This window comes from Eubalaena glacialis, chromosome 8 (genome assembly GCF_028564815.1).
Source record: "Eubalaena glacialis isolate mEubGla1 chromosome 8, mEubGla1.1.hap2.+ XY, whole genome shotgun sequence".
In the NCBI taxonomy this organism is placed as follows: Eukaryota; Metazoa; Chordata; class Mammalia; order Artiodactyla; family Balaenidae; genus Eubalaena; species Eubalaena glacialis.
Window position 1 is genome coordinate 75,990,621 of NC_083723.1, and position 26,593 is coordinate 76,017,213.

Genomic DNA, 26,593 nt, shown 5'->3' on the forward strand with positions numbered 1-26,593 from the left:
ATGAAACTTTAAATATTTTTATTTATTGGTGTCTCCAGTAGGGTTGATGTCCAATCCATCTAATAGTATGTAACTAATTTTGTTGATTATTTAAAAGTGCTGGGATTATTTGGATTCTTAAACTGTAACAAAAACTTGTGCCTAGAACTCTGGTGGTCTTCTTACAATGAGCTTGGAAAGGGATCTTCTTGATGCTGAGCCCATGAAGGAACTTAGCAGGAAGCGTCCTTTGATATGTTCTGAGGTTAATGGGCAGATGGTTCTTTTAAAGGTAAGTTTAAGTTCTTTGGACTTGTGGGAGATTCAGAAGTACAAAGGGGAGTGGTGGTGGTACTTTTCAGGAAAGTAAAGACCCACTATTTATTTTCTAAATTATGTGAATTGACTGGTACGATGATTATGCTTCCAGTGTGGTTGCCAGAACTAATTTTGAATTTAAAGTTTCTCTCATTTCCCTAAATAATGTATGTCTTTAATAGGATATACTTGCTTTCCTTTTTTCGGGTGAACTTATTACATTCTAGCCAAGAGCCTTTTAAAATTCTTGTTTTTCTTACATTTCTCTTTGAAATCTCAACTATTTTGCCAACACAGTCTTCTGTTCTTTGATTTCTTCTCTTCATTGACCTGGAAAACTGTTAATCATGATAGTAGGATAATTACTTTGGCCTTAGTGAGTACATATTGTAGAGTGTATATTTAGCTACTGGTAGAAATGTTCTTTTCTTTCTAAATCATATCATTTAAAGCAGATAGAAAAAGCACTTATGCAATTTAAAAAAATAAATTTAGATATATTTTAACTTACATAAAAATCTAATTTAAGTTGGAATGATATATAATTAGAGTGAGATTTTTAATCTTGGAATTGCCAATCCCTCTTTTTTTTTTTTTTTGGTACAAGGGCTATTCTGTGGATGTCGACACAGAAACCAGGGTAATTCAGAGAGCAGCCGCGTATCACAGAGCTTGGAGAGAAGTTAAAGAAGAGTCTGGGTTGCTACCATTGATATTCCTATTTTTGTGTAAGGTAAAGTTTTTATGCTAATCTCTTGCAGAAAACATTTTATTTAAAGTGCGTTTTAGCTCCAAGCTTTAGAGAAGTAATTAATTCCTTTTAATTTTTTTAAAATTGAAGTATATAGTTGATTTACAATATTGTGTTAGTTTCAGGTGTACAGCAAAGTGATTCAGTATATTTGCAGATTTTATTCCATTACATGATAATGGGTATAATTCCCTGTGCTACACAGTAAATCCTTGTTGCTTATCTATTTTATATATAATAGTTTGTATTTGTTAATCCCATACCCCTAATTTGTCCCTCCCACTTTCCCTCTCCCCTTTGGTAACCACAAGTTTGTTTTCTATGTCTGTGAGTTTGTTTCTGTTTTGTATATACATTCATTTGTATTATTTTTTAGATTCCACATATGTGATATCATATAGTATTTGTCTTTCTCTGACTTATTTCACTAAGCATGATATTTTCTATCCATGTTGTTGCAAATGGCAGTATTTCATTCTTTTAAGTGGCTAATATCACATTGTATATCTACCACATCTTCTTAATCCAGTCATCTTTTGATGGGCATTTGGGTTGCTTCCATGTCTTGGCTATTATAAATAGTGCTGTTATGAACATTGGGGTGCATGTATCTTTTAGAATGAGTTTTTTTGTTTTTTCCGGATATATACCCAGGAGTGGAATTGCTGGATCATATGGTAGTTCTATTTTTAGTTTTTTGAGGAACCTCCATACTGTTTTCCATAGTAGCGACACCAATTTACATTCCTACCAACAGTGTATGAGGGCTCGCTTTTCGCCACATCTTCTCCACAATTTGTTATTTGTAGATTTTTTGATGATAGCCATTATGACAGGTGTGAGGTGATACCTCATTGTGGTTTTGATTTGCATTTCTCTAATAACTAGTGATATTGAGCATCTTCTCATGTACGTTAGCCATTTGTATGTCTTCTTTGGAAAAATGTCTATTCAAGTTTTCTGCCCATTTTTTGATTGTTTGGTGTTTTTTGATATTGAGTTGTATGAGTTCTTTGTATATTCTGGATATTAACCCCTTGTTAATCGCATCATTTGTGAAAATTTCTCTCATTTCGTAGGTTGTCTTCATTTTGTTGATAGTTTCCTTTGCTGTGCAAAAGCTTTTAAGTTTAATTAGACAGTCTTTTCAAAAGGTGGTGCTGGGCATGTAAAACAGTGAAATTAGAGCATTCCCTTACACCGTATATAAAAATAAACTCAAAATAGTTTAAAGACCTAAATGTAAGACATGAAACCATAGAACTCCTGGAAGAGAACATAGAAGAAACAGTCTTTGACATAAATTGTAGCAATATTTTCTCCTATCAGTCTCCCAAGGCAAAAGAAATAAAAGCAAAAATAAACAAACGGGGCCTAATTAAACTTAAAAGCTTTTGCACAGCACAGAAGTAATTCTTTCCAGAAAAGTTATTTTGTACAGTCATTGTATACTAAAAATATATTGAAGAATTTTTCACTTACATTCTCATTCTCTGTTTTGCTTCTCAGTCTGATCCTATGGCTTATCTGATGGTCCCATACTATCCTAGGGCAAACCTGAGTGCTATTCAGTCCAGCATGCCTTTAACTTTAGAAGTAAGTAAAAAACCTTATTTCCATGGATGTATTAAATGAGAAAAATAACATCTAAAGTTTACTGAGGATATACTACATGCTTTATACAGTGTACAATTTTGACTCATTCTATTTAATTGTCATATCAGCCCTGTGATATGAGTTATCCCATTATATACAGATTAGAAAAATGAGGCTTACAGAGATTAATGTGACTTGCACAGGGTCCCTCATCCAGTGGCTGAGTTGGGACTTGGAATTGGGTCTTTTTGGCACCAAAGCCTATCCTTATAACTATTAAGCTGTGCTGTATGTAAATTGTGTAGTATAGCACTTGGTATTATAAGTTTTAAGCAATAGCTTTGATTTCTATCATAAATTTGAATTAGTAATAACAATAAAGGATGCCCAGATTCTTGCTACCCAGTAACACTATTTCAGTCTCTTTTTCTTTTCTAGATGCTTTCTGCTCATTATTTGTAATCCAAGTCTTCTTAGAGACTGTAGTCTCTAAGTCATACACACACACACACCCCCCCACCACACGGTATTACCAGTTACATAATCAGGACTTCTGTCCTTTAATTCTTTCTCTATGCTGTATTCTTTTTAAAGGTTCATTTGGAAGAAGCTTAGTCACTTCTGGAAAAGTCTTTTAATTAGAGAAAAGGTTCAGCTGGTAAAATGATTTGTCTACTTCCTGACTTCTTTTGTATGTACTTGTCTATAGGAAGCTTTAAAGGTCATGAAAGGTGTTGCCCAGGGCCTGCATACGTTGCACAAGGCTGACATAATTCATGGATCACTTCATCAGAACAATGTATTTGCTTTAAACCGTCAACATGGAATTGTTGGAGATTTTGACTTCACCAAATCTGTGGTAAAATATAGTGGTTTTATAAATAAGTTCTAGACTTCATTTAGTATTATTATTATTAGGCAGTAGTTCAGCACTTTTACATCATATGGTAATTTATTATAAGATCTTTGCCTTCAGTTAAGGTGTGTCATGTAGTGTAAGCAATTATGTGTTATCAGGTAGGTGCTGGAACAAGAGTTTCTAAAGTTGTGCGTTATATTTTTTAACCGTAAGTCTTAGGAGCAACCTGAAATTACAGTCAGTGGCGTTGACAACATTAGCATTAATTAATTAATTCATCAAGAAACATTTAGTTGCTGGAAGTACACAAGGAAAACTAGGTGGCCATCTCCTGTCTCCCAGTCTACTGGTGCCCTCCCCCTCAATAGATTAAATTTAGATATACATGCTTTGCTATTTTTTGATTAATGGGCATTTTTAGAAACTTGAGAACCTTGGACTTTTCCATTTAATTCAAGTTCTAGTTTGATGACATTGCCTGTGAATTTTGGTGTCATATTACCTCAGAAGAGGCAGTTTGTGGGAATAACAAACATCAGACAATTGAAGAGCATATTGTGATCTTTTTTATTTTTCTTGTTGGTAGAATGGGCAATTTCAAAATACACACAATCACGAGGGAGCAGTTCTATTTGTTAAAATAACAGCTTTATTGAGATATAATTCACATACCATAATGTGTATATTTCACTACTAATTTTAATATAGTCAAAAAGTTCTGCATCAATCACCACTGTCTAATTCCAGAACATTTTTTATCACCCTCAAAAAGAAACCCCATACCGGTTTGCAGTTACTCCCCCTTTCTTTCTCTACTCAGCGTGTTGGAAACCACTAATCATTTTCTGTCCCTATGGATTTGCCTATTCTGGACATTTCCTATAAATGGAATCATGTGTGGCCTTTCGTGATTGACTTATTTCACTCTGCATAATGTTTTAAAGGTTCATCCATGTTGTAGCATGTGTCTAAACTTCATTCCCTTTTAAAAATGCCCAAATAATATTTCGTTGTATGGATATGCCATATTTTGTTTTTACCTTTGTCAGTTTGTGGGCATTTGGGTTTCCACTTTTTGATTATTATGAATAATGCGGCTATGAAAATCAGTATACAAGTTTTTGTGTGGAGATATGTTTTCTTGGGAGTGGAATTGTTGGGTTATATGGTAACTCTTCTGTGTTTCACCGTTTAAGGAACAAAACTGTTTTCCAACGTGGCTGCACTGTTTTACATTCTCATCAGCGATGTATGAGGATTCCAGTTTCTCAACATCCTTGCCAACATTTTATTGTCTGAGGAGTTCCCTTTTGACTAGTAAAAGTCATAATGCTTTTTTATTTTTTTTTAAAGATTTTTTTTGATGTGGACCATTTTTTTAAAGTCTTGATTGAATTTGTTACAATTATTGCTTCTGTTTTGTGTTTTGGGTTTTTTGGCCGTGAGGCCTGTGGGATCTTAGCTCCCTGACCACGGATCGAACCTGCACCCCCTGCATTGGAAGGCAGAGTCTTAACCACTGGACTGCCAGGGAAGTCCCCATAATGCTTTATTTGTTGGTCGTCTGCAAGTTATAGGATAATGCCACCTGTCTGTATACAGTTTCAGTGGTGTTCATACGGTGCCTCAAAAAGAAGAGAAAATAAAAATGTAAAACTATAATGAAATGCTGGATTATAGAGGATTTATACATAGTAGATTTGCTGAAGTGTTTATGTTTATTTATTTGAAAATTAGGATAACATCTTAAGAAAAATAACTGAACTGTGAGTTTTAAAAAGTTCTCAATTCATAGGGATCCTGGTTACTTTACCTTTTGAACATGCCATTTGCACAACTATAGATATGACTCCAAGGAATTCTTCCTGTTTTATACTGATTTGTCAGCTGTTATTATCCAACAAAACATTGTTTTTAATCTCTATTTAAAATTATTTACTTTGAAATATTGATTAAACTCACCTTTTGCTTCATTTTTCACCCTACTCTCAGATTGAAGTACTAATCAGGAAGGGTAATTTGAAAAGTAGACTGTAGTCAAGAGCATTGCTTTTCATACTTCATACTCCATGTGAATCTCCTGGGGATCTTGTTAAAATGCAATTTTTAGAAATTGAGGTAAAATTAGTATATGATACTATATGTTTCAGGTGTACATAAAATGCAGATTTTTATTCAGCATTTCTGGGATGGAGATTTTGTATTTCTGACAAGCTCCCGGGTGATACTGTAGCTGCTGGTCTTTGGACCACACTCTGAGAAGCAAGGATAATGATGGTAGTGATATGTGCTAGGTAATTGTTGTGCTGATTACCTTTACCTTTACAATAACTCTGTAAAGTAGTTACAAATTAATTAATTTCCTCTTTACAGATTAATTATTTTGGGCTCAAAGTGGTTAAAGCCCAAGGTCACATAGCAAATAAATGGCAGAGTGGGAATTGCAGTCAAGGTTTGTCTGAATCCAGGGTTCATGTTCTTGTCATTCATTATCCTTTGACACATTGGAAATGAAATGGTGTACTTAGAAAATGGTCAGTAAGGAAGTACTTTGTAGACTTGTGGTTTTTAAAAGTTATTTAGAATTTTCAGAATTAGAAAATAGCACTGCCTCTAGCCCTTATGAAGTGTGTTTTTTAAAAAAAGAGCACCAAATTCTTAAAGAATCACTGGTTCTTAATTTTTAATCTGCTGGAGTCTACAATGTGAAATGTAACCCTAGTCTCACTGTTAATTTCATGAGACTGATTTTAAGAGCAATTTATAATAGTGGAAATTAGGTAAAAATATTTGAAAGCAAGAGAGAATAAAATATTTCAAATGAATATTTTTTGTGTTGATTAAATGCAGATTACTTCACAGAATGCCGCCTCAACTGTGTTGCCTTTAAAATATTTAACCTACTGTTTTTGTAGAGTCAGCGAGCCTCAGTGAACATGATGGTTGGTGACTTGAGTTTGCTATCACCTGAATTGAAAATGGGAAAACCTGCTTCTCCAAGTTCTGACTTATATGCTTACGGCTGCCTTTTATTGTGGGTATGTTATTTTTTTATTGAAACAGATAAGTCATTTATTTATATATATTTCAGTATAGAAAGTGATGATTTGAAGTGGCTTTCCTCAGTATATTACTCTGAATAAAAAATAGTGGTAGATTTTTAGTAGAAAAAAATTTCTTCCCACTTGTTTTTAAAATTTTGTCATAAACTGTTGCTCTACAGTTGATCTTTGAACAACATGGGTTTGAACCGCCTGGGTCCGCTTAAGCGCAGTTTCATTTTCAATAGTATATACTATAGTACCACGCCATCCATGGTTGCACGGATACAGAGGAACCAGGGATATGGAGGGCCAACCATAAATTCTATGCGGGTTTTCAACTGTGCCAAGCTTCGGCGCCTCTAACCTCCATGTTGTTCAAGAGTCAGCTGTACTTCTTATCATCTGTTGTGTACTTTCTAGAAATTGGCTTGATAATATGCTTTACATAGCATGCTACTGTCTTAGTTTTATTGAAGTCAAGATTAACAGTGAAGATGGTTTTGTCCTATGTTAATCTGGAAGTAATTCATGCATATATGGAAAATAAATATTAAATGATATTAAATGAGCCTTGAGTAAATGTTCCTGCTTTGAGTGTAAACCAAATAGCTATTTCTAATCCATGGTTTAAACCCATTCTTCCTGTGAAATATGAGGGATTAAGTGTTAACAGGGGAAGGATGTCTGTTCTCACTTCTTCTGTTTAACATTGTACTGGAGGTTCTAGCCCAGGGGTCAGCAAAATTTTCCATAAGCGGCCAGATGGTAAATAGTTCAGGCTTTGTGGGACATACAGTTTCTGCTGCTTTAGCGTGAAAGCTTCTATAGACAGTACATAAATGAGTGAGTGTCTCTGTTCCAATAAAACTTTATTTATGGATATTGAAATCTGAATTTCATATAATTTTCATGTGTCATGAAATAGTATTCTTCGATTTTCTTTTAAACATTTTAAAATGTGAAAACCATTCTTGGCTTGCACACTGCATGAAAACAAGCAGTGGGATGGATTTGGCATGCAGGCTGTAGTTTGCTAATCCTGGTTCTAGTCAGTCAAATAAGGCAACAAAAAGAAATAAAAGGTATACAGTTTGAAAATGAAGAAGTAAAGCCATCTTTATTTGCAGATGACGTGATTAATTATGTAGAAAATCTTTATGAATGTTATATACATAAATGCTACTAAAACCAACAAATTTAGCAAGGTTGCAGGATACAAAGTCAGTATAATAATTAATTGTGTTTCTATATACTAGGAAATTGAAATTAAACAGTCATTTACAGAAGTATAAAAAATATGGAGCTTTTAGAGCTAAATTGACAAAAGATTTGCAAGATCTGTATACTGAAAACTACAAAAGTATTGTTGAGAGAAACTAAAGAGGGTGTAAATAAATGGAGAGATGCGCCATGTTCATGGACTGGAAGAATCAGTGTTGTATGGATGTGAGTTCTTCTCAAATTGGTCACAGTTGTGATACAATTTCAACAAAACTCCTTCTAGGCTTGCTTTTTTTGTTTTTGACAGTAATTGACAATCAGATTCTGTAGTTTATATGAAAATACATGGGATCTGGGATAGCTAAAACAATTTTGAAAAAATACAAGTGGAGGATTTTAACTGATTTTAAGACTTAATAAAATTACAGTAAATCAAGACAGTGTGATATTGGTGTAAAGTTAGACATAGATCAATGGAACAGAATAGAGACAGTAGAAATACACCCACTAAAATATGGTCAATTGATTTTTGACCAAGGTGCCAGGACAGTTCTATGAGGGAAAAGATAGTCTTCAACAAACGGTATTGTAACAATTGGATATCTGTACATAAAAAATAAACTTTGACTCATTCATTGCACAATGTATAAAAATTAACTCTAAATGTATATTAGACCAAAATGTAAAACCGAAGTCTCTAAAACTCATGAATAAAATACAGGAGAAAATCTTACTGAGTTTGGCAAAGATTTCTTGTAATAGGACACAAAAAACATCAAGTATAAAAGAAAATAATTTGGATTTCATCAAAATTTAAAATTGTGGTCTTCACAAGACACTGTTACAAAAATGAAAGGCAAGTCATACACAAACTTGGAGGAAATATTTACAAAACATACATCTGACAGAAGACTTCTATCCAGCTTACAATGAACTCTTACAACTGAATAATAAGAAGACAACTCGGGGCTTCCCTGGTGGCGCAGTGGTTGAGAGTCTGCCTGCCAATGCAGGGGACACGGGTTCGAGCCCTGGTCTCGGAAGATCCCACATGCCGTAGAGCGGCTAGGCCCGTGAGCCACAATTACTGAGCCTGCGCGTCTGGAGCCTGTGCTGCGCAGCAAGAGAGGCCCGCGCACCACGATGAAGAGTGGCCCCCACTTGCCACAACTAGAGAAAGCCCTCGCGCAGAAACGAAGACCCAACACAGCCAAAAATAAATAAATAAATAAATAAAAATTAAAAACAAAAAACAAAAACAACAACAAAAAACACTTTCCTACACAATTTCCCCTTCACCCCCGGATAGATTTATAAGAAAAAAAAAGACGACAACTCAAAAATGGGCAAAATATTTAAATAGGCACTTACCAAATAAAGTGTCCAGATGGTAAATAAGCATATGAAAACATGCTCTCAATATCATTAGTCATTGGGGAAATATAAATTAAAACCAAAATGAGATACTACCACATGCCCACTGTAATGTCTAAAATTAAAAATACCACATCAAGTGTTGGCTAAGATGTATAGCAACTAGAACTCTCATATATTGCTGAGGGGAATGTAAATGTAACAACCACTTTGGAAAACAACTTGGCAGTTGTTCAAAGGTTAAACATATACCTATTATGTGACCCAGCTGTTTTACTCTTAGGTATTTAGCCAAGAGAAGTAAAAGCATATGTCCACATAAAGACTTGTACAAAAGTATTCAAAGACATTTTATTTGTAAGAGCCAAAAAATGGGAACAACCCGAATGTCCATAAACGGATGAATGGAAAAACAGTCTGCTATATATTCATTGGAATACTACTCAGCAATAAAAAGGAATGAACTATTAATACAGGCATGCCTTGTTTTATTGTGCTTCACTTTATTGCACTTCGCATATATAGTGTTTTTTATATATTGAAGATTTGTGGCAACCCTGCATGTCAGATGATGGTTAGCGTTTTTTAGCAATAAAGTATATTCTTAAATTAGGGTATGTACATTGTTTTTTATTCTTTTATCTTTTTAACATCTTTATTGGAGTATTAATTGCTTTACAGTGTTGTAAAGTTTCTGCTGTATACCAAAGTGAATCAGCTATATGTGTACATATATCCCCATATACCCTGCCTCTTGCGTCTCCCTCCCACCCTCCCTATCCCACCCTTCTAGGTGGTCACAAAGCACCAAGCTGATCTCCCTGTGCTATGCAGCTGCTTCCCACTAGCTATCTGTTTTACATTTGGTAGTGTATATATGTCCATGCCACTCTCTGACTTCATCCCAGCTTACCCTTCCCCCTCCCCGTGTCCTCAAGGCCATTCTCTGTGTCTGCGTCTTTATTGCTGTCCTGCCCCTAGGTTCATCAGAACCATTTTTTTTTTTTTATTCTATAAATATATGTGTTAGCATACGGTATTTGTTTTTCTCTTTCTGACTTCACTCTGTATGACAGAGTCTAGGTCCATCCAACTCACTACAAATAACTCAATTTCATTTCTTTTTTATGGCTGAGTAATATTCCATTGTATATATGTGCCCCATCTTCTTTATCTATTCATCTGTCGATGGACACTTAGGTTGCTTCCATGTCCTGGCTATTGTAAATAGTGCTGCAGTGAATATTGTGGGACATGACTCTTTGAATTATGGTTTTCTCAGGGTATATGCCCAGTAGTGCGATTGCTGGGTCATATGGTAGTTCTATTTTTAGTTTTTTAAGGAACCTGCATACTGTTCTCCATAGTGGCTGAACCAATTTACTTTCCCACCAACAGTGCAAGACCTTTTCTCCACACCTTCTCCAGCATTTATGGTTTGTAGATTTTTTTGATGATGGCCATTCTGACTGGTGTGAGGTGGTACCACATTGTAGTTTTGATTTGCATTTCTCTAATGATTAGTGATGTTGAGCATCCTTTCATGTTTATTTTCATGTTTATTGGCAATCTGTATATCTTCTTAGGAGAAATGTCTATTTAGGTCGTCTGCCCATTTTTGGATTGGGTTGTTTGTTTTTTTGATATTGAGCTGCATGGGCTGCTTGTATATTTTTGGAGATTAATCCTTTGTCAGTTGCTTCATTTGCAAATATTTTCTCCCATTCTGGGGGTTGTCTTTTCGTCTTGTTTATGGTTTCCTTTGCTGTGCAAAAGCTTTGAAGTTTCATTAGGTCCCATTTGTTTATTTTTGTTTTTATTTCCATTTCTCTTGGAGGTGGGTCAAAAAGGATCTTGCTGTGATTTATGTCATAGAGTGTTCTGCCTATGTTTTCCTCTAAGAGTTTGATGGTGTCTGGCCTTACGTTTAGGTCTTTAATCCATTTTGAGTTTATTTTTGTGTATGGTGTTAGGAAGTGTTCTAATTTCATTCTTTTACATGTAGCTGTCCAGTTTTCCCAGCACCACTTATTGAAGAGGCTGTCTTTTCTCCATTGTATATGCTTGCCTCCTTTATCAAAGATAAGGTGACCATGTGTGCATGGGTTTATCTCTGGGCTTTCTATCCCGTTCCGTTAATCTATATTTCTGTTTTTGTGCCAGTACCATACTGTCTTGATTACTGTAGCTTTGTAGTATAGTGTGAGGTCAGGGAGCCTGATTCCTCCAGCTCCATTTTTCTTTCTCATGATTGCTTTGCCTATTTGGGGTCTTTTGTGTTTCCATACAAATTGTGAAATTTTTTGTTCTAGTTCTGTGAATAATGCCAGTGGTAGTTTGATAGGGATTGCATTGAATCTGTAGATTGCTTTGGGTAGTAGAGTCATTTTCACAATGTTGATTCTTCCAATCCAAGAACATGGTATATCTCTCCATCTGTTTGTATCCTCTTTAATTTCTTTCATCACTGTCTTATAGTTTTCTGCATACAGGTCTTTTGTCTCCTTAGGTAGGTTTATTCCTAGATATTTTATTCTTTTTGTTGTGGTGGTAAATGGGAGTGATTCCTTAATTTCTCTTTCAGATTTTTCATCATTAGTGTATAGGAATGCAAGAGATTTCTGTGCATTATCTTTGTATCCTGCTACTTTACCAAATTCATTGATTAGCTCTAGCAGTTTTCTGATAGCATCTTTAGGATTCTCTATGTATAGTATCGTGTCATCTGCAGACAGTGACAGTTTTACTTCTTTTCGATTTGGATTCCTTTTATTTCTTTTTTGTCTCTGAGTGCTGTGGCTAAAGCTTCCAAAACTATGTTGAATAATAGTGGTGAGAGTGGGCAACCTTGTCTTGCTCCTGATCTTAGAGGAAATGGTTTCAGTTTTTCACCATTGAGAACAATGTTGGCTGTGGGTCTTATATGGCCTTTATTATGTTGATGTAGGTTCCCTCTATGCCTACTTTCTGGAGAGTTTTTATCATAAATGGGTGTTGAATTTTGTCGAAAGCTTTTTCTGCATCTGTTGAGATTTTCATATGGTTTTTATCCTTCAGTTTTTTAATACGGTGTATCACATTGATTGATTTCTGTATATTGAAGAATCCTTGCATTCCTGAGGTAAACCTCACTTGATCATGGTGTATGATCCTTTTAATGTGCTGTTGGATTCTGTTTGCTAGTATTTTGCTGAGGATTTTTGCATCTGTGTTCATCAGTGATATTGGCCTGCAGTTTTCCTTTTTTGTGACATCTTTGTCTGGTTTTGGTATCAGGGTGATGGTGGCCTCATGGAATGAGTTTGGGAGGGTTCCTCCCTCTGCTATATTTTGGAAGAGTTTGAGAAGGATAGGTGTTAGCTCTTCTCTAAATGTTTGATAGAATTCTCCTGTGAAGCCATCTGGTCCTGGGCTTTTGCTTGTTGGATGACTTTTAATCACAGTTTCAATTTCAGGGCTTGTGATTGGTGTTTTTACGTTTTCTATTTCTTCCTGGTTCAGTCTCAGAAGGTTGTGCTTTTCTAAGAATTTGTCCATTTCTTCCAGGTTGTCTGTTTTACTGGCATATAGTTGCTTGTAGTAATCTCTCCTGATCCTTTGTATTTCTGCAGTGTCCCTTTGTATTTCTGCAGTGTCCCTTTGTATTTCTGCAGTGTCAGTTGTCACTTCTCCTTTTTCATTTCTAATTCTATTGTTTTGAGTCTTCTCCCTTTTTTTCTTGATGAGTCTGCCTAATGGTTTATCAATTTTGTTTATCCTCTCAAAGAACCAGCTTTTAGTTCTATTGATCTTTGCTATTGTTTCCTTCATTTTTTTTTCATTTATTTCTGATCTGCCCTTTATGATTTCTTTCCTTCTGCTAACTTTGGGTTTTTTTGTTCTTCTTTCTCTAATTGCTTTAGGTGTAAGGTGAGGTTGTTTATTTGAGATGTTTCTTGTTTCTTGAGGTAGGATTGTATTGCTATAAACTTCCCTCTTAGAACTGCTTTTGCTACATCCCATAGGTTTTGGGTCATCGTGTTTTCATTGTCATTTGTTTCTAGGTATTTTTTTGATTTCCTCTTTGATTTCTTCAGTGATCTCTTAGTTATTTAGTAGCATATTTAGCCTCCGTGCGTTTGTATTTTTTACAGTTTTTTCCTGTAATTGACATCTAGTCTCATAGCGTTGTGGTCAGAAAAGATACTTGATATGATTTCAGTTTTCTTAAATTTACCGAGGCTTGATTTGTGACCCAAGATATGATCTATCTTGGAGAATGTTCCATGAACACTTGAGAAGAAAGTATATTCTGTTGTTTTTGGATAGATTGTCCTATAAATATCAATTAAGTCCATCTTGTTTAATGTGTCATTTAAAGCTTGTGTTTCCTTATTTATTTTCATTTTGGATGATCTGTCCATTGTGAAAGTGTGGTGTTAAAGCCCCGTACTATGATTGTCTTGCTGTCGATTTCCCCTTTTATGGCTGTTAGCATTTGCCTTATGTGTTGAGGTGCTCCTATGTTGGGTGCATAAATATTTATGATTGTTATATCTTCTTCTTGGATTGATCCCTTGATCATTATGTAGTGTCCTTCTTTGTCTCTTGTAATAGTCTTTGTTTTAAAGTCTATTTTGTCTGATACGAGAATTGCTACTCCAGCTTTCTTTTGATACCCATTTGCATGGAATAATCTTTTTCCATCCCCTCACTTTCAGTCTGTGGGTCCTTAGGTCTGAAGTGGGTCTCTTGTTGACAGTACATATACAGGTCTTGTTTTTGAGTACATTCATCCAGTCTGTGTCTTTTGCTTGGAGCATTTATTCCATTTACATGTAAGGTAATTATCGATATGTATGTTCCTATTACCATTTTCTTAATTATTTGGGGTTTGTTTTTGTAGGTCTTTTCCTCCTCTTGTGTTTTCTGCCTAGAGAAGTTCCTTTAGCATTTGTTGTAAAGCTGGTTTGGTGGTGCTGAATTCTCTTAGCTTTTGCTTACCTGTAAAGGTTTTAATTTCTCTGTCAAATGTGAATGAGATCCTTGCTGGGTAGAGTAATCTTGGTTGTAGGTTTGTCCCTTTTATCACTTTAAGTATGTCCTGCCACTCCCTTCTGGCTTGCAGGGTCTGCTGAAAGATCAGCTGTTAACCTTATGGGGCATTCCATTGTATGTTATTTGTTGCTTTTCCCTTGCTGCTTTTAATATTTTCTCTTTGTCTGTAATTTTTGATAGTTTGATTACTGTGTGTGTTGGCATGTTTCTCCTTGAATTTATCCTGTATGGGACTCTCTGTGCTTCCTGGACTTGATTAACTATTTCCTTTCCCATGTTAGGGAAGTTTTCAACTATCATCTCTTCAAATATTTTCTCAGACCCTTTCCTTTTCTCTTCTTCTTCTGGGACCCCTATAATTCGAATGTTGGTGCGTTTAATGTTGTCCCAGCGGTCTCTGAGACTGTCCTCAATTCTTTTCATTCTTTTTTCTTTATACTGCTGTGTGGTAGTTATTTCCACTATTTTATCTTCCAGGTCACGTATCTGTTCTTCTGCCTCAGTTATTCTGCTATTGATTCCTTCTAGAGAATTTTTAATTTCATTTCTTGTGTTGTTCATCATTGTTTCGTTGCTCTTTTATTCTTTTAGTTCCTTGTTAAATGTTTCTTGCATTTTCTCCATTCTGTTTCCAAGATTTTGGATCATCTTTACTATCATTACTCTGAATTCTTTCTTTTTCAGGTAGACTGCCTATTTCCTCTTCATTTGTTTGGTCTGGTGGGTTTTTACCTTGTTCCTTCCATCTGCTGCATGTCTTCTCATTTTGCATAACTTACTGTGTTTGGGGTCTCCTTTTCGCAGGCTGCAGGTTCATTGTTCCCGTTGTTTTTGGTGTCTGCCTCCAGTGGGTAAGGTTGGTTCAGTGGATTGTGTAGGCTTCCTGGTGGAGGGTACTGTGCCTGTGTTCTGGTAGGTGGGGATGGATCTTGTCTTTTTAGTGGGCAGAACCACGTGCGGTGGTGTGCTTTGGGGTGTCTTTGAACTTAGTATGATCTTAGGCAGCCTCTCTGCTAATGGGTGCAGTTATGTTCCTGTCTTGCTAGTTTTTTTGGCATGGGGCGTCCAGCACTGGAGCTTGCTGGCTGTTGGGTGGAGCTGGGTCTTAGCGTTGAGGCTTAGATCTCTGGGAGAGCTCTAGCCGATTGATATTACGTGGGGCTGGGAGGTCTCTGGTGGTCCAGTGTTCTGAACTCGGCTCTCCCACCTCAGAGGCTCAGGCCTGGTAGCAGGCAGGAGCACCGAGACCCTTTCATCCACACAGCTCAGAAGAAAAGGGAGAAAAAAAGAAAGAAAAAAAACCCAGTAAATAATAAAAGTTAAAAAAAATTATGAAAATAAAAAAATTTTTTTAAATTATTAGAATAAAAAAGTAGTAATAATAAAAAAAGAAAAAGAGAGCAATCAAATCAGTAAATCCACCAATGATAACAAGCACTAGAAACTATACTAAGATAAACATAAAAGTCAGAAAGAAGTCAGTTGCAGACAGCAAACCCCAAGTCTACAGTTGCTCCCAAAGTCCACAACCTGTTTTTGGGATGATTCATTGTCTATTCAGATATTCCACAGATGCAGGGTACCTCAAGTTGATTTTGGGGATTTAATCCGCTGCTCCTGAGGCTGCACGGAGAGATTTCCCTTTCTCTTCTTGTTCGCACAGCTCCTGGGGTTCAGCTTTGGTTTTGGCCCTGCCTCTGTATGTAGGTTGTCTTCAGGCCTCTGTTCCCACCCAGACAGGACAGGGTTAAAACAGCGGCTGATTAGGGCAGTGTGCCTCACTCAGGCCGGGGAGAGGGAGGGGTACGGTAGTTATAATTGGAATGCGGGGCGAGCCCGCAGTGGCAGAGGCTGGCGTGATGTTGCAACAGCCTGAGGCGTGCCGTATGTTCTCCTGGGGAAGTTGTCCCTGGACCACGGGACCCTGGTAGTGGCGGGCTGCACAGGCTCCTGGGGTGGGGGTGTGGGGTATGTGGATAGTGACCTGTGCTTGCACACAGGATTCTTGGTGGCTGCAGCAGCAGTTAGCATTTCATGCCCGTCCCTGGTGTCCGAGGTGATAGCCGCGGCTCGTGCCCATCTCTGGAGCTCGTTTAGGTTTTGCTTTGCTTTCTGTGGACAGACAGGGAAAGAATCCCCTCTCCTCGCACACCCTGAAATAATAGTCTCTTGCATCTTAGGAAGGTCCAGACTTTTTCCCGGACTCCCTCCCCACTAGCTGTGGCGCACTTGTCCCCTTCAAGATGTCTTCACGCAGCCAACCCCAGTCCTCTCCTTGGGATCTGACCTCCGAAGCCCGAGCCTCAACTCCCAGCCCCCACTTGCCCTGGCGGGTGAGCAGACAAGCCTCTCAGGCTGGTGAGTGCTGGTCAGCACCGATCCTCTGTGTGGGAATCTCTCCGCTTTGCCCTCTGCACCCCTGTTGCTGCGCTCTCCTCTGTGGCTCTGAAGCTTCCCCCCTGCCCACCTCCCATCTCTGCCAGTGAAGGGGCTTCCTAGTGTGTGGAAACTTTTCCTCCTTCACAGCTCCATCCCAGAGGTGCAGATCCCATCCCTATTCTTTTGTCTCTGTTTTTTCTTTTGCCCTCTCCAGGTACGTGAGGATTTTCTTGCCTATTGGGAAGTCTTAGGTCTTCTGCCAGCATTCAGTAGTTTTTCTGTAGGAGTTGTTCCACATGTAGATGTATTTTTGATGTATTTGTGGGGAGGAAGGTGATCTCCACATCTTATTCCTCTGCCATCTTGAAGGTCCCCCCCTTACATTGTTTTTTAGACATAATGCTTTTGCATACTTAATAGGTTACAGTATAGTGTAAACATAACTTTTATGTTACGGGAAACCAAAAAAAATTGCATGACTCACTTTATTTCAGTATTCACTTTATTGCGGTGGTCTGGAACTGAATCCTCAGTATCTCTCAGGTTATGCCTCTACACTCAGTAATATGGAGGAATCTCAAAATAATTCTGCCAAGCTAAAAAAAGCCAAAGGAAAGAAAGAGTACATATTTTATGTTTCTATTTATATAGAATTCTAAAAAATGCAAACTTATCTATGGTGATAGAAAGGAGTGCTCTGGGGTTTGAGGGCAGAAAGGAAGGGAGCAATAGATTACAAAGGGGCATGAGGAAATTTTTTTGGCATGATCACCATGTTCACCAGATTGATTGTGGTGATGATTTTGTAGCAGGATACATATATCAAAAATATTGATAATTATATACTTTAAATACATGTAGTTTATTGTACATCAACTATACCTCAATAAAACTGATATAAAAAGAGTATTTATACCTACCCAAGTGGTAATCAGTGGGAATCCCATTCAACAATTAATTATTCACAAGTTTTAGCCTTATGCTGGCATATGTACTTAAATTTATGTGGTTTCATAGAACCATCATAGCCATAGAAATTATTGTACTGGCATCATTTTTGTCATTGCTTTAGTAATCTCTTTATTCTTTACATCAGGACGAAAGTGAATGTCTCAAATGTTCTTATGTTCCTGAGAGCTATCATAAAATATCACTTAAGTATGGTAATAGCAGTCTTTATTCCACCAATTTCCTTTCTTCATTAACTGGTAGTAAAGAGCTTTATGAGTAAAGACACTATTGTGCTTAATTCCTGCTCATCTTTAATGTTGACTGAGTTCTTTTAAAAATTTTATTTTTAAATTACCATGTAGTACAGTTGATTGGTTTTTGGTGTTCAGGCCTATGAATTTTAACATATGTATAGATTAGTATATCCATCACCACAACTGGGATACAGAACAGTTCCCTAGCTCTAAAAAAAAAAAAATCCTATGTGCTGTCCCTTTGTAGTCATACCCTCTCCCTAACCCTTAACCCTTGGCAACCGCTGATCTCTTCTATATCACTACAGCTTTGTCTTTTTAAGAATGTCATATAAATGTTATCTTACAGTATGTAACCTTTTGAGACTAGCTTCTTCACTCAGCATAATGCCTTTGAAATTCATCCAAGTTGTTTAGTATATCAATAGGTCATTCCATTTTTGTGACTGAGTAGTACTCTATTATATGGATGTACCAACTTTGTTTATCTGTTGAAGGACATTCGGGTTTCCAGTTTTTGGCTATTACAAATAAAGCTGCTAGGAACAGTTGTGTATAGGTTTTTGTGTGAACATGGTTTTACTTCTCTAGAATAAATAGGAGGGCGATTATTTAGTAGACTGTAATTGTATGTATAACTTTATAAGGTGGTGCCAAACTGTTTTTCAGAGTGGCTGTGCCATTTTGCATTCTCAGAACCAGCACTGTATGAGAGTTTCAGACACTCTGCATGATTGTTAATACCTCATATTGCCATTGTTTTCTGTTTTAGCCATTCTCTTAGGTCTGTAATAGTGTCTTCTCATGGTGGTTTTACATTTCTCTAATGCGTAATGATGTTGAGCATCTTTTTATTTGATGATTATTTGCCTTGCATATATCCTCTGTGGTGAAGTGTCTGTTTAAGTCTTTTGCCCATTTTAAAAATTGGGTTTCTTACTGTTGAGTTGTGAGCATTTAAAAATATATTCTAGATCCAAATCCCTTGTCAGATGTCATTTGAATATTTTTCCTAGTCTGTAGCTTGTCTTTTCATTTTCCTAATAGTGTCTTTTTATTTATTTATTTATTTATTTTTAATTTTTTAAAAATTTATTTATTTATTTATTTATGGCTGTGCTGGGTCTTCGTTTCTGTGCGAGGGCTTTCTCTAGTTGCGGCGAGCAGGGGCCACTCTTCATCGCGGTGCGCGGGCCTCTCACTGTCGCGGCCTCTCTTGTTGCGGAGCACAGGCGCCAGACGCGCAGTCTCAGCAGTTGTGGCTCACGGGCCCAGCTGCTACGCGGCATGTGGGATCTTCCCAGACCAGGGCTCGAACCCGTGTCCCCTGCATTGGCAGGCAGATTCTCAACCACTGCGCCACTAGGGAAGCCGCCTAATAGTGTCTTTTGTAGAGAAAAAGGTTTTAATTTTGAGGAAGTTCAATTTATGATTGTTCTCCTTCAGTGGGTAATGCTTTTGGTATTGTAGTTAGGAAATCTTTGCCTAACCCCAGGTCATAAAGATTTTCTCTTATATTTTCTTCTAAAGGCTTTATAGTTACATGTTTTACATTTTAGATCTAGGATCTATTTTGATGTAATTTTTGTGTAAGGAGTGAGGTTTATGTCAAGGTCCACTTTTTTTTTTTTTTTTGCATATGGTTGTCCAGTTATTAAAAAGACTATGATTCTCTACTGAATTTCCTTTGCACCTTTGTAAAAAATCAGTTGGTAATATTTGTGTGAGTCTGTTTCAGGACTCTTTATTCTGTTCCATTGATCTATATATCTATCTGTTTACTAATACCACATTATCTTGATTACTGTATCTTTATAGTAAATCTTAAAATTGTATGATTAGTAAAACAGTTTTTTCAAATTGTTTAGCAATTCAGATATCTTTGCCTTTCCATACACATTTTAGAAACAGCTTGTCTGTATACACAGAAAGCCTCTGTGATTTTGATTTTGACTGGAACTACATTAAATCTGTTGATCAAGTTGGGGAGAATTGACATTTTCAGTAATTGACATCTTTACTATGTTAAGTTTTTTAATCCGTGAATCCATTTATTTAGGTCTTCTTTGATTTGTTTCATCAGCATTTTGTTATTTTTGAGCTTATAGATCCTATACATGTGTTGTTAGATTTTATACCTAAGTATTTCATTTTTTTGGAGCTATTGTGATATCTTAAAAAAACTAAAAAACTGTTTTCTAGTTGTTAAAGTTCTTTTTTTAAAAAAACAGCTATTTTATTGATAGGAAAGTTAGTTTAGTACCAGAGGTTACAGACGCTTTGATCTTCCTCCTCAAAGAACTGGGCAAGTTACAATAGCAACACATAGTGTAAAATATATAAAAGGGCAAAAAGTCAAGACCCAAGGGCTATGCTTCAAAAGACAATATTCAGAGTTAAACTGGAATCATTAGCGAAGAATCTTATTTCCAGAGCCATGAATAGATTACTGTCACGATATGGCTTTTAAAAGTTTTGGAATTAGCAAAAATGAAAGTAACAGCTTATTTGATATTAAAACACTAGAATACTGACTGGATGTTTTGGGGCATATCAAGATATTTTGGTTTAGGATCATTTTTGTTATGAGACCCAGATTAAATGACAGAAAGATTCTGAAGACTGCCTTCAACTACAGAAAATTCTAGTGTTTGAGTGTTGGCACCCCTTCTGCCTCAAGCAATAAATCATGTCTTTTAACTGGTACGTTTGGCAGGTAGTCTTATCTTAAAGTTGTTTGTATTAAGGTTCTTCTGTATTTTTTCGGATTATAATGAAATTCTTAAAGGCATTTCTAGAAGCCAGTTTTAAAAATTAGAACAGTTCTGATGTGATATTGAAAAAAATAGTGTGTGGGTGCTACTGTGAGGAAGCTGAATAATTTTAAAATAGAGAGAAGTAAATGGTTATTTTCTTTTATTCAAATGACACTTTTTTAGCATGAACTTCTCTAAAATGCAACGCTTTTCCCTGCTTTAGTTTTCTCTTAACGTGCTATACATGTGTTTTATTTATCTTTATTATTGTCTGCTTCTGCCAATAGAATGTAATCTCCTTTCAGGTAGCTTGTCTGTCTTGTTTGCTAGTGGATCCTATGCCTAGAAGCGTCCCTGGTGTAGAGCTGTCACTGGAACATTAATTGAATGAAAGCATGCCTTTATGATATCAAAATGAATGTTTAAATTTTAGCCACAATTATGTGCTGAAGTATTAGGCTTTTTTTTTTTTTTTTTTTTTTTAAATAAAATGTGCCATGTTTCCTTGGTGCGTTCATCTTCTGATCTCTCCACCATGGCCCGTTGTACATTTCTTTGGAACCTTGTTTGAAGATTTTCTTTTTATTCCAACTCCAAAGATGTTCCTAGGAGATATTAGTGGTCATATTGATCCCCCATTGAACAACTTAGCTTTGCGTTTTTTGGACCTCCTTAACAATTTGAGACCCATACCTTCATGCAGTTTCAGTTACCTTCCGAAACCAGGATTTTGTGATTCCGTATAGTTTTTCTTTTACAAAAGTAAAGAATCCAATCCAGTATATTTTTATCTGGACAGGACTTCCTATCCTCTCATTTTACTATAACTGCTCTTAAATCTCCAATATGTTTTGTCCACTGTCTTCCCTTTCTCCCTAGTCTATCAGCAACCTCCTAGCTTCTCTTCCTTTCTTCTTCAGCGTTGGATCCCATCATATAACATCTAGGCTACCCTGTATCCCCTTTGACTCCTATTCATCTCTTTAGCCTCTTTAGACAACCCTTGTTTCTAGATATGTTTTGTGGTCTGCTATATATGATTTTAAAAATATTCTATTTTTTTAAGGTTTTATTTCTTTGTGAGACTAATTTTTATAAAAGACACATATATTTGATTTTTCTCCAGAGTATGACCAAACATTATGTTTATTAATTTAAGGACATTATTATGTGTATTTATAACATGGTGATAACATCCTCCCTTGCTGGGAACACATAGTGCATGTTTGGAACTTAGTTAATAAGTGCTTTATGAACTTCATCTCATTGCATCCTCCTAAACAACCACGTGAGGGAGCACATCATCATCCTAAGTGTAGACGTGAGGCATGTGAAAGTCAGAGAAGGCCATCACTTCTTAAGTAACGTCCCATCTCAGAATTTCAGTGTCTTGAGGCTGCGTTCAAGACCACCTTCTGCATTCACATCACATATTAAGCCTTGAAGGTGCAGTCTTCACTGAAGCCAATGATGAACAATTGCTGAAGGGACCCAGGCTTTGGAAATAAGTTACTAATAAGTGTCATTGCACTGATTACAATGAAGTCCCTTACATTTTACAGTGCCCTATTAAGGCATCTCTAACCTTGTCTTCTATGAGCTCTTTGGTGAGAAGTCCTCCTTTTAGAAAGCCTTGCATGGATGTGAGTAACACTCCTGTTTAGAGGTCAGGTGTACTTTTTATACATTATGCTTCGTTTTGATGTTTAATCCCCAACTAAGAGACAAGGGGAAAAGTAATATTCCATATCTGTCATTCCTTTAGACCCAGCTAATGTGGCCTATGATGAGTGCCTTTCACAAATATTCAATTAAGAGAAATCTCAAGAGAAGGAAAATGGGTGGCAGCCCCCTAAAATCTGGAAGTGATGCTAATATCATAATTAAGCAGACTGAGTGGAATGGATCTCATTATTACAGAATTGGATGTAGGAGGATTAAGGCTTCCAGGCTGGATGGAGCCACTAACATCTCTAATGCCCTCCTCTGTGCAGGAATTTCATGTGTTTCTGGACCTCCTTTGAGACCCAACCAAGAACCTCAGACTCATTAGCTTTCTTATTGGATCCAAGTGCAGATAGCTTGGAGTTCACTTCTCAAAGTGTGTTATTTATGAGGATCATCTATAACATCTACCCATATTTTTACTCTTTTCAATTGTTCTTTTTTCATTCCTGATGTTTCAGTATTTATTCTTTTATCATTTCCTTTCTATTTTAAGAACTTACTTTAGCCATTCTTTCAAGGTAAGTCTGCTGGTGACAAATTGTTAGTTTTCCTTCATCTGAGAGCATCTTAATTACACCTTCATTTCTGAAGGATATTTTTTGCTGTGTACAGAATTCTGGGTTTATAGTTCTTTTCTTTCAGTGCTTCAAAAATGCTGTGCCACTTTCATTGGGCCTTCATGGTTTCTCATGAGAACTCCACTGTCATTTGAATCATTATTCCTCTTATAGGTAATGTGATGTTTCTCTCCACCTGTTTTTAAGACTTTTCTTTGTTTTTAGTTTTCTGAAGTTTGATTATGATGTGTCTTAGCACAGATTTCTTTGGGTTTACTCTCTTTGGGGTTTGCCCAGTTTCTTCAGTTTGTTTATGTTTTTAGCAAATTTGTGAAATTTGGTTCAGCTGTTATTCATATAACTATTTTGTTAGTCCTACATTCTTTCTCGTTTTTTCCTGAGACTCTGATGATACAAATTTTGGATCTTTTGTTATTGTCCCACAGGTTCCTGAGGCTGTGTTCATTTTCTTTCTGTTGTTCAATCCGGATATTTTCTGTTATTCTGTCTTCAGTTTCATCAATGCTTTCCTCTGTCATATTCATTCTACTGTTGAGCCAATCCAGTGAGTTATTTCTGTTGTTCTGTTGTTGTTTTTCATTTCTAAAATTTCTATTTGGTTTTCTCTATATCTTCTGTCTTCTTTGCTGAGGCTTTCTATTTTTTTTTCTTTCATGCATGTTTCAAATTGATCTCTAAGCATTGTTATGATGGCTCCTTTAAAATCCTTGTCAGATAATCCTTGCATCTGTGTCATCTTGATGTCTTCTGTTGATTGTCTTTTTGTCATTTAAGATTTTGTTGGTTTTGAATTTGACATGTGATTTTTGATTGTAGCCTGAACATTTGGGGTATTATGTTCTGAGACTCTGCATCCTATTTAATCTTCATTTTTTGCAGACAGTTACCTTGTTTAGGTGTAGTGTACAGTTTCAGACGAGTTTAGATCTTCAGCTCCCCATTGAGCTCTGCTGACACCACCTCAGCAAAAGTGGAATGCTGATTTGTACTACTTTGCCTCTTCTCGTTCCTGATGGTTGGGAGTGGAAATTCATCTCTCTATTGAGTGCAGGGGGCAGGAGGAGCAATGTGTTAAACTATTACTGCTTTACCACTACCTTATTCCACCTCCTTGTACCTTGTTGCTACCTGGTGAGGGTATAAGTTTCATTTCCCACTGGGTCGTCCTGTCACTTGGGGAGTGGAGAGGGAAAAATAGAGTGCTGGCTAACACTGCCTCACACTGCTTTTTCCACTTTGTTGCTGTTGAGTGGTAGTAGAAGATAGCTCCCCACTGGGTCCCACTGACAGTACCCCTTGGAGTAGATTGCCAACTAGTGCCATCACATACAACCTTGTTCTGCCTTTTTGCTGATGAGTACGGGTGGGAGTTCAGCTCCCCACTCAGCCCCGCTGACACAGTTTTTCCTTTGGTGTTTGGCTGGGATAGAGGCTGTTACCAAAAAGGTTTTCTGTTCTGCTAGACTACCCTATTCACAGTCCTTTAGCTAGATGGAGCAGGCTTTTCTTGTGGCTATTTTGGTCTGTGGCTCTTGCCATTTCTGGGTTGCAGGCTTCTCCAGCATCCATTGTGGGATATAGGAGAGTCAAAAATAAAACCCAGGGAATTCACCATTGTGTCATTTCTTAAATCCCAAGGTTCCTAGCCACTTCACTTTCTTCTTTCCATTTTAGCTTCTTATTTCCACTTTTCAGAGTCTTCTTAGGTTTGTTGGTTATGTTTTATTCAGATTTTATTTTAAGAGGGAAGACTGGTATGGAATGGGACCCCTGGAACACCTTGGGAACTGAATGCTTTTGCAGAATGTCACCACCATATCAGTCTTACTTCCGTTAGGTCCTCAGTGCTTTCTTTTAGTCCTTTCACCTGCCCACAGCCAGTTCATTCTCATATTTCCCTCAACGATTACTTTAAACCTTTTACTGCTTTCCTCAAGCCCCTACCTAAATCTTATACCCATTCTTTTCAGTAGACCTTGCCTCTTAATTTTTTTTTTTTAAACTGAGATCATGATATGTGCTTTCCATAAAATTTCAGTGCTTCTGTCTACAAACTTGTCACCTCTTTACTTGGTCTTCTGTCTTCTACTCCTATCTCAGAGAATTAAAGTGCTCCTTCTCTAGTGCAAGCCATCTGCATGTGACCTTGATCCCATTCTCTCTCCTGTTCTAATACCTCACTTTTACCATTCTTCTGTCTTCACTGTATCTTTAGTCTATTTCTTTTCTTTTTATTCTTCACCTTTCCTTTAGCCTAAAAATACGGTTAAGTCTGATCTATCAGGAAAAAAAAATGCCACAGTAATTACTTTACCCATTGTTTTCTATGACACAATACCTTCTAAGTTCTTCTTTTGCCTCTGTGACTGGGCATTTCTTATACTCCTCTTTACTGCCTATCTGTTAAATGTTAGTGTTCCCAAGGATTTAGCCCACATCCTACTAAAGTTTTCACTGTACAGCCCTTCCTTGGGTGGTGTTGTTTACTCTCATAGCTTCTGGAACCACCTATTTGTTGCAGTTCTTACATTTATGAGAGTAATCTAGTCCTCTTGCCAGAGTTTCAGCCTTGTGTATATATGCCTTCCTTTTGGCTGACTTTACCTTAATTTATTAAATACCTTATCTTGTGCCAGAAAGGATGTAAGGCAGTTCGCAGGGGTACATGAAAACAGAGCAAGATATTATAAATTGAAGATGAGAAGAAAGAAGAAAGTGGTTGTGGACATAAAGTAGAACCATGAATGGGAGTGCTACAAAATTTTAATATATTTGCTTGTAAAGTGAGGAAGTATTAAAAGTGCTTATAGTGTGTGCATCAACTCTGATTAATATGTTAGGAGCCCCAGGGACTGTTTGGTAGTTGTTATTATTAAAGTTTTTTTATCCTGCAAGAATTAATGTGCTTTCTTTGAGCTCTGCTCTTCTCTCTAGAACCTGAAAAGTTCCAGATTGGCCTCTGCTATTGGATCGGTATTTTGGTACATTGGGAACTTATTCATTCTCATTCTCTTTAACAGCTTTCTGTTCAAAATCAGGAATTTGAGACAAATGAGGATGGAATCCCGAAGGTGGATCAGTTTCATTTGGTATGTTACCTTTTTGTCATTTACTGGTTGGAAATCTGTGATACAGGTGTGTAGCAGTAATATAAACTTAAATATTTGACTGAAGATGTCCTCTTATTTTTGTAAGAATACAAAATAGCATTCACAGTAAAGAAGTATTGAAAAAATTTAAGTGCAGTACTTACACCATTGCCAGAAAATTACTGCTAGAGAGTACTACTGGATTGTATGTTTGTCACACAAATTGTATATGTAATCTGTGCAATAATTAAGGAAGAACAGTCTTTGCTATATCTTCAAAGATCATATTATATTAAAATTAGTGTTTTACTACTTTTTATAAGTACCTGGCTGTATCTTTTCTTTGTCTTACATCTGTGTCATTCATACTGCTTTGAGATCTATATATATATATGTATACAGACAACCTATTTTGAGTATCTTCTATATCAGGAATTGAACTAGGTGCTGCTTTTTAGGATTACAGCATTGAAGGAGTTAATAATTTAGAAATGTGAACAAGTAAACAACCAATATTTATATATAGAATATTAAGAAAGTACTCTGGAGGGAGCTGATATTTAATTTGGCAGAAAAAAGGGGAGGGGAGAGGCTGTTCAAAAATGCCACCAAATAGTTATTTGAGGTGAATCTTCAACGTTGAATTAGGATTTTACGAGAGTTAGAATGAGATGATGGG

At 36.6% G+C, this 26,593-nt stretch overlaps 1 protein-coding gene across 2 annotated transcripts in view; it reads left to right on the forward strand.

Annotated features, from left to right (window-relative positions):
* The window catches only part of STK31 (serine/threonine kinase 31), a 92,523-nt gene that overhangs the window by 43,494 nt on the left and 22,436 nt on the right, over window positions 1-26,593 (forward strand). Inside the window, exons 17-22 of one of the 2 annotated variants that reach the window (XM_061197836.1) lie at window positions 146-271; window positions 905-1,030; window positions 2,558-2,644; window positions 3,354-3,503; window positions 6,419-6,541; window positions 25,846-25,914. In XM_061197836.1, the coding sequence (XP_061053819.1) occupies window positions 146-271; window positions 905-1,030; window positions 2,558-2,644; window positions 3,354-3,503; window positions 6,419-6,541; window positions 25,846-25,914 (681 nt within the window). The remainder of the gene's footprint in view (window positions 1-145; window positions 272-904; window positions 1,031-2,557; window positions 2,645-3,353; window positions 3,504-6,418; window positions 6,542-25,845; window positions 25,915-26,593) is intronic. The other variant, XM_061197837.1, reaches the window with a different exon arrangement.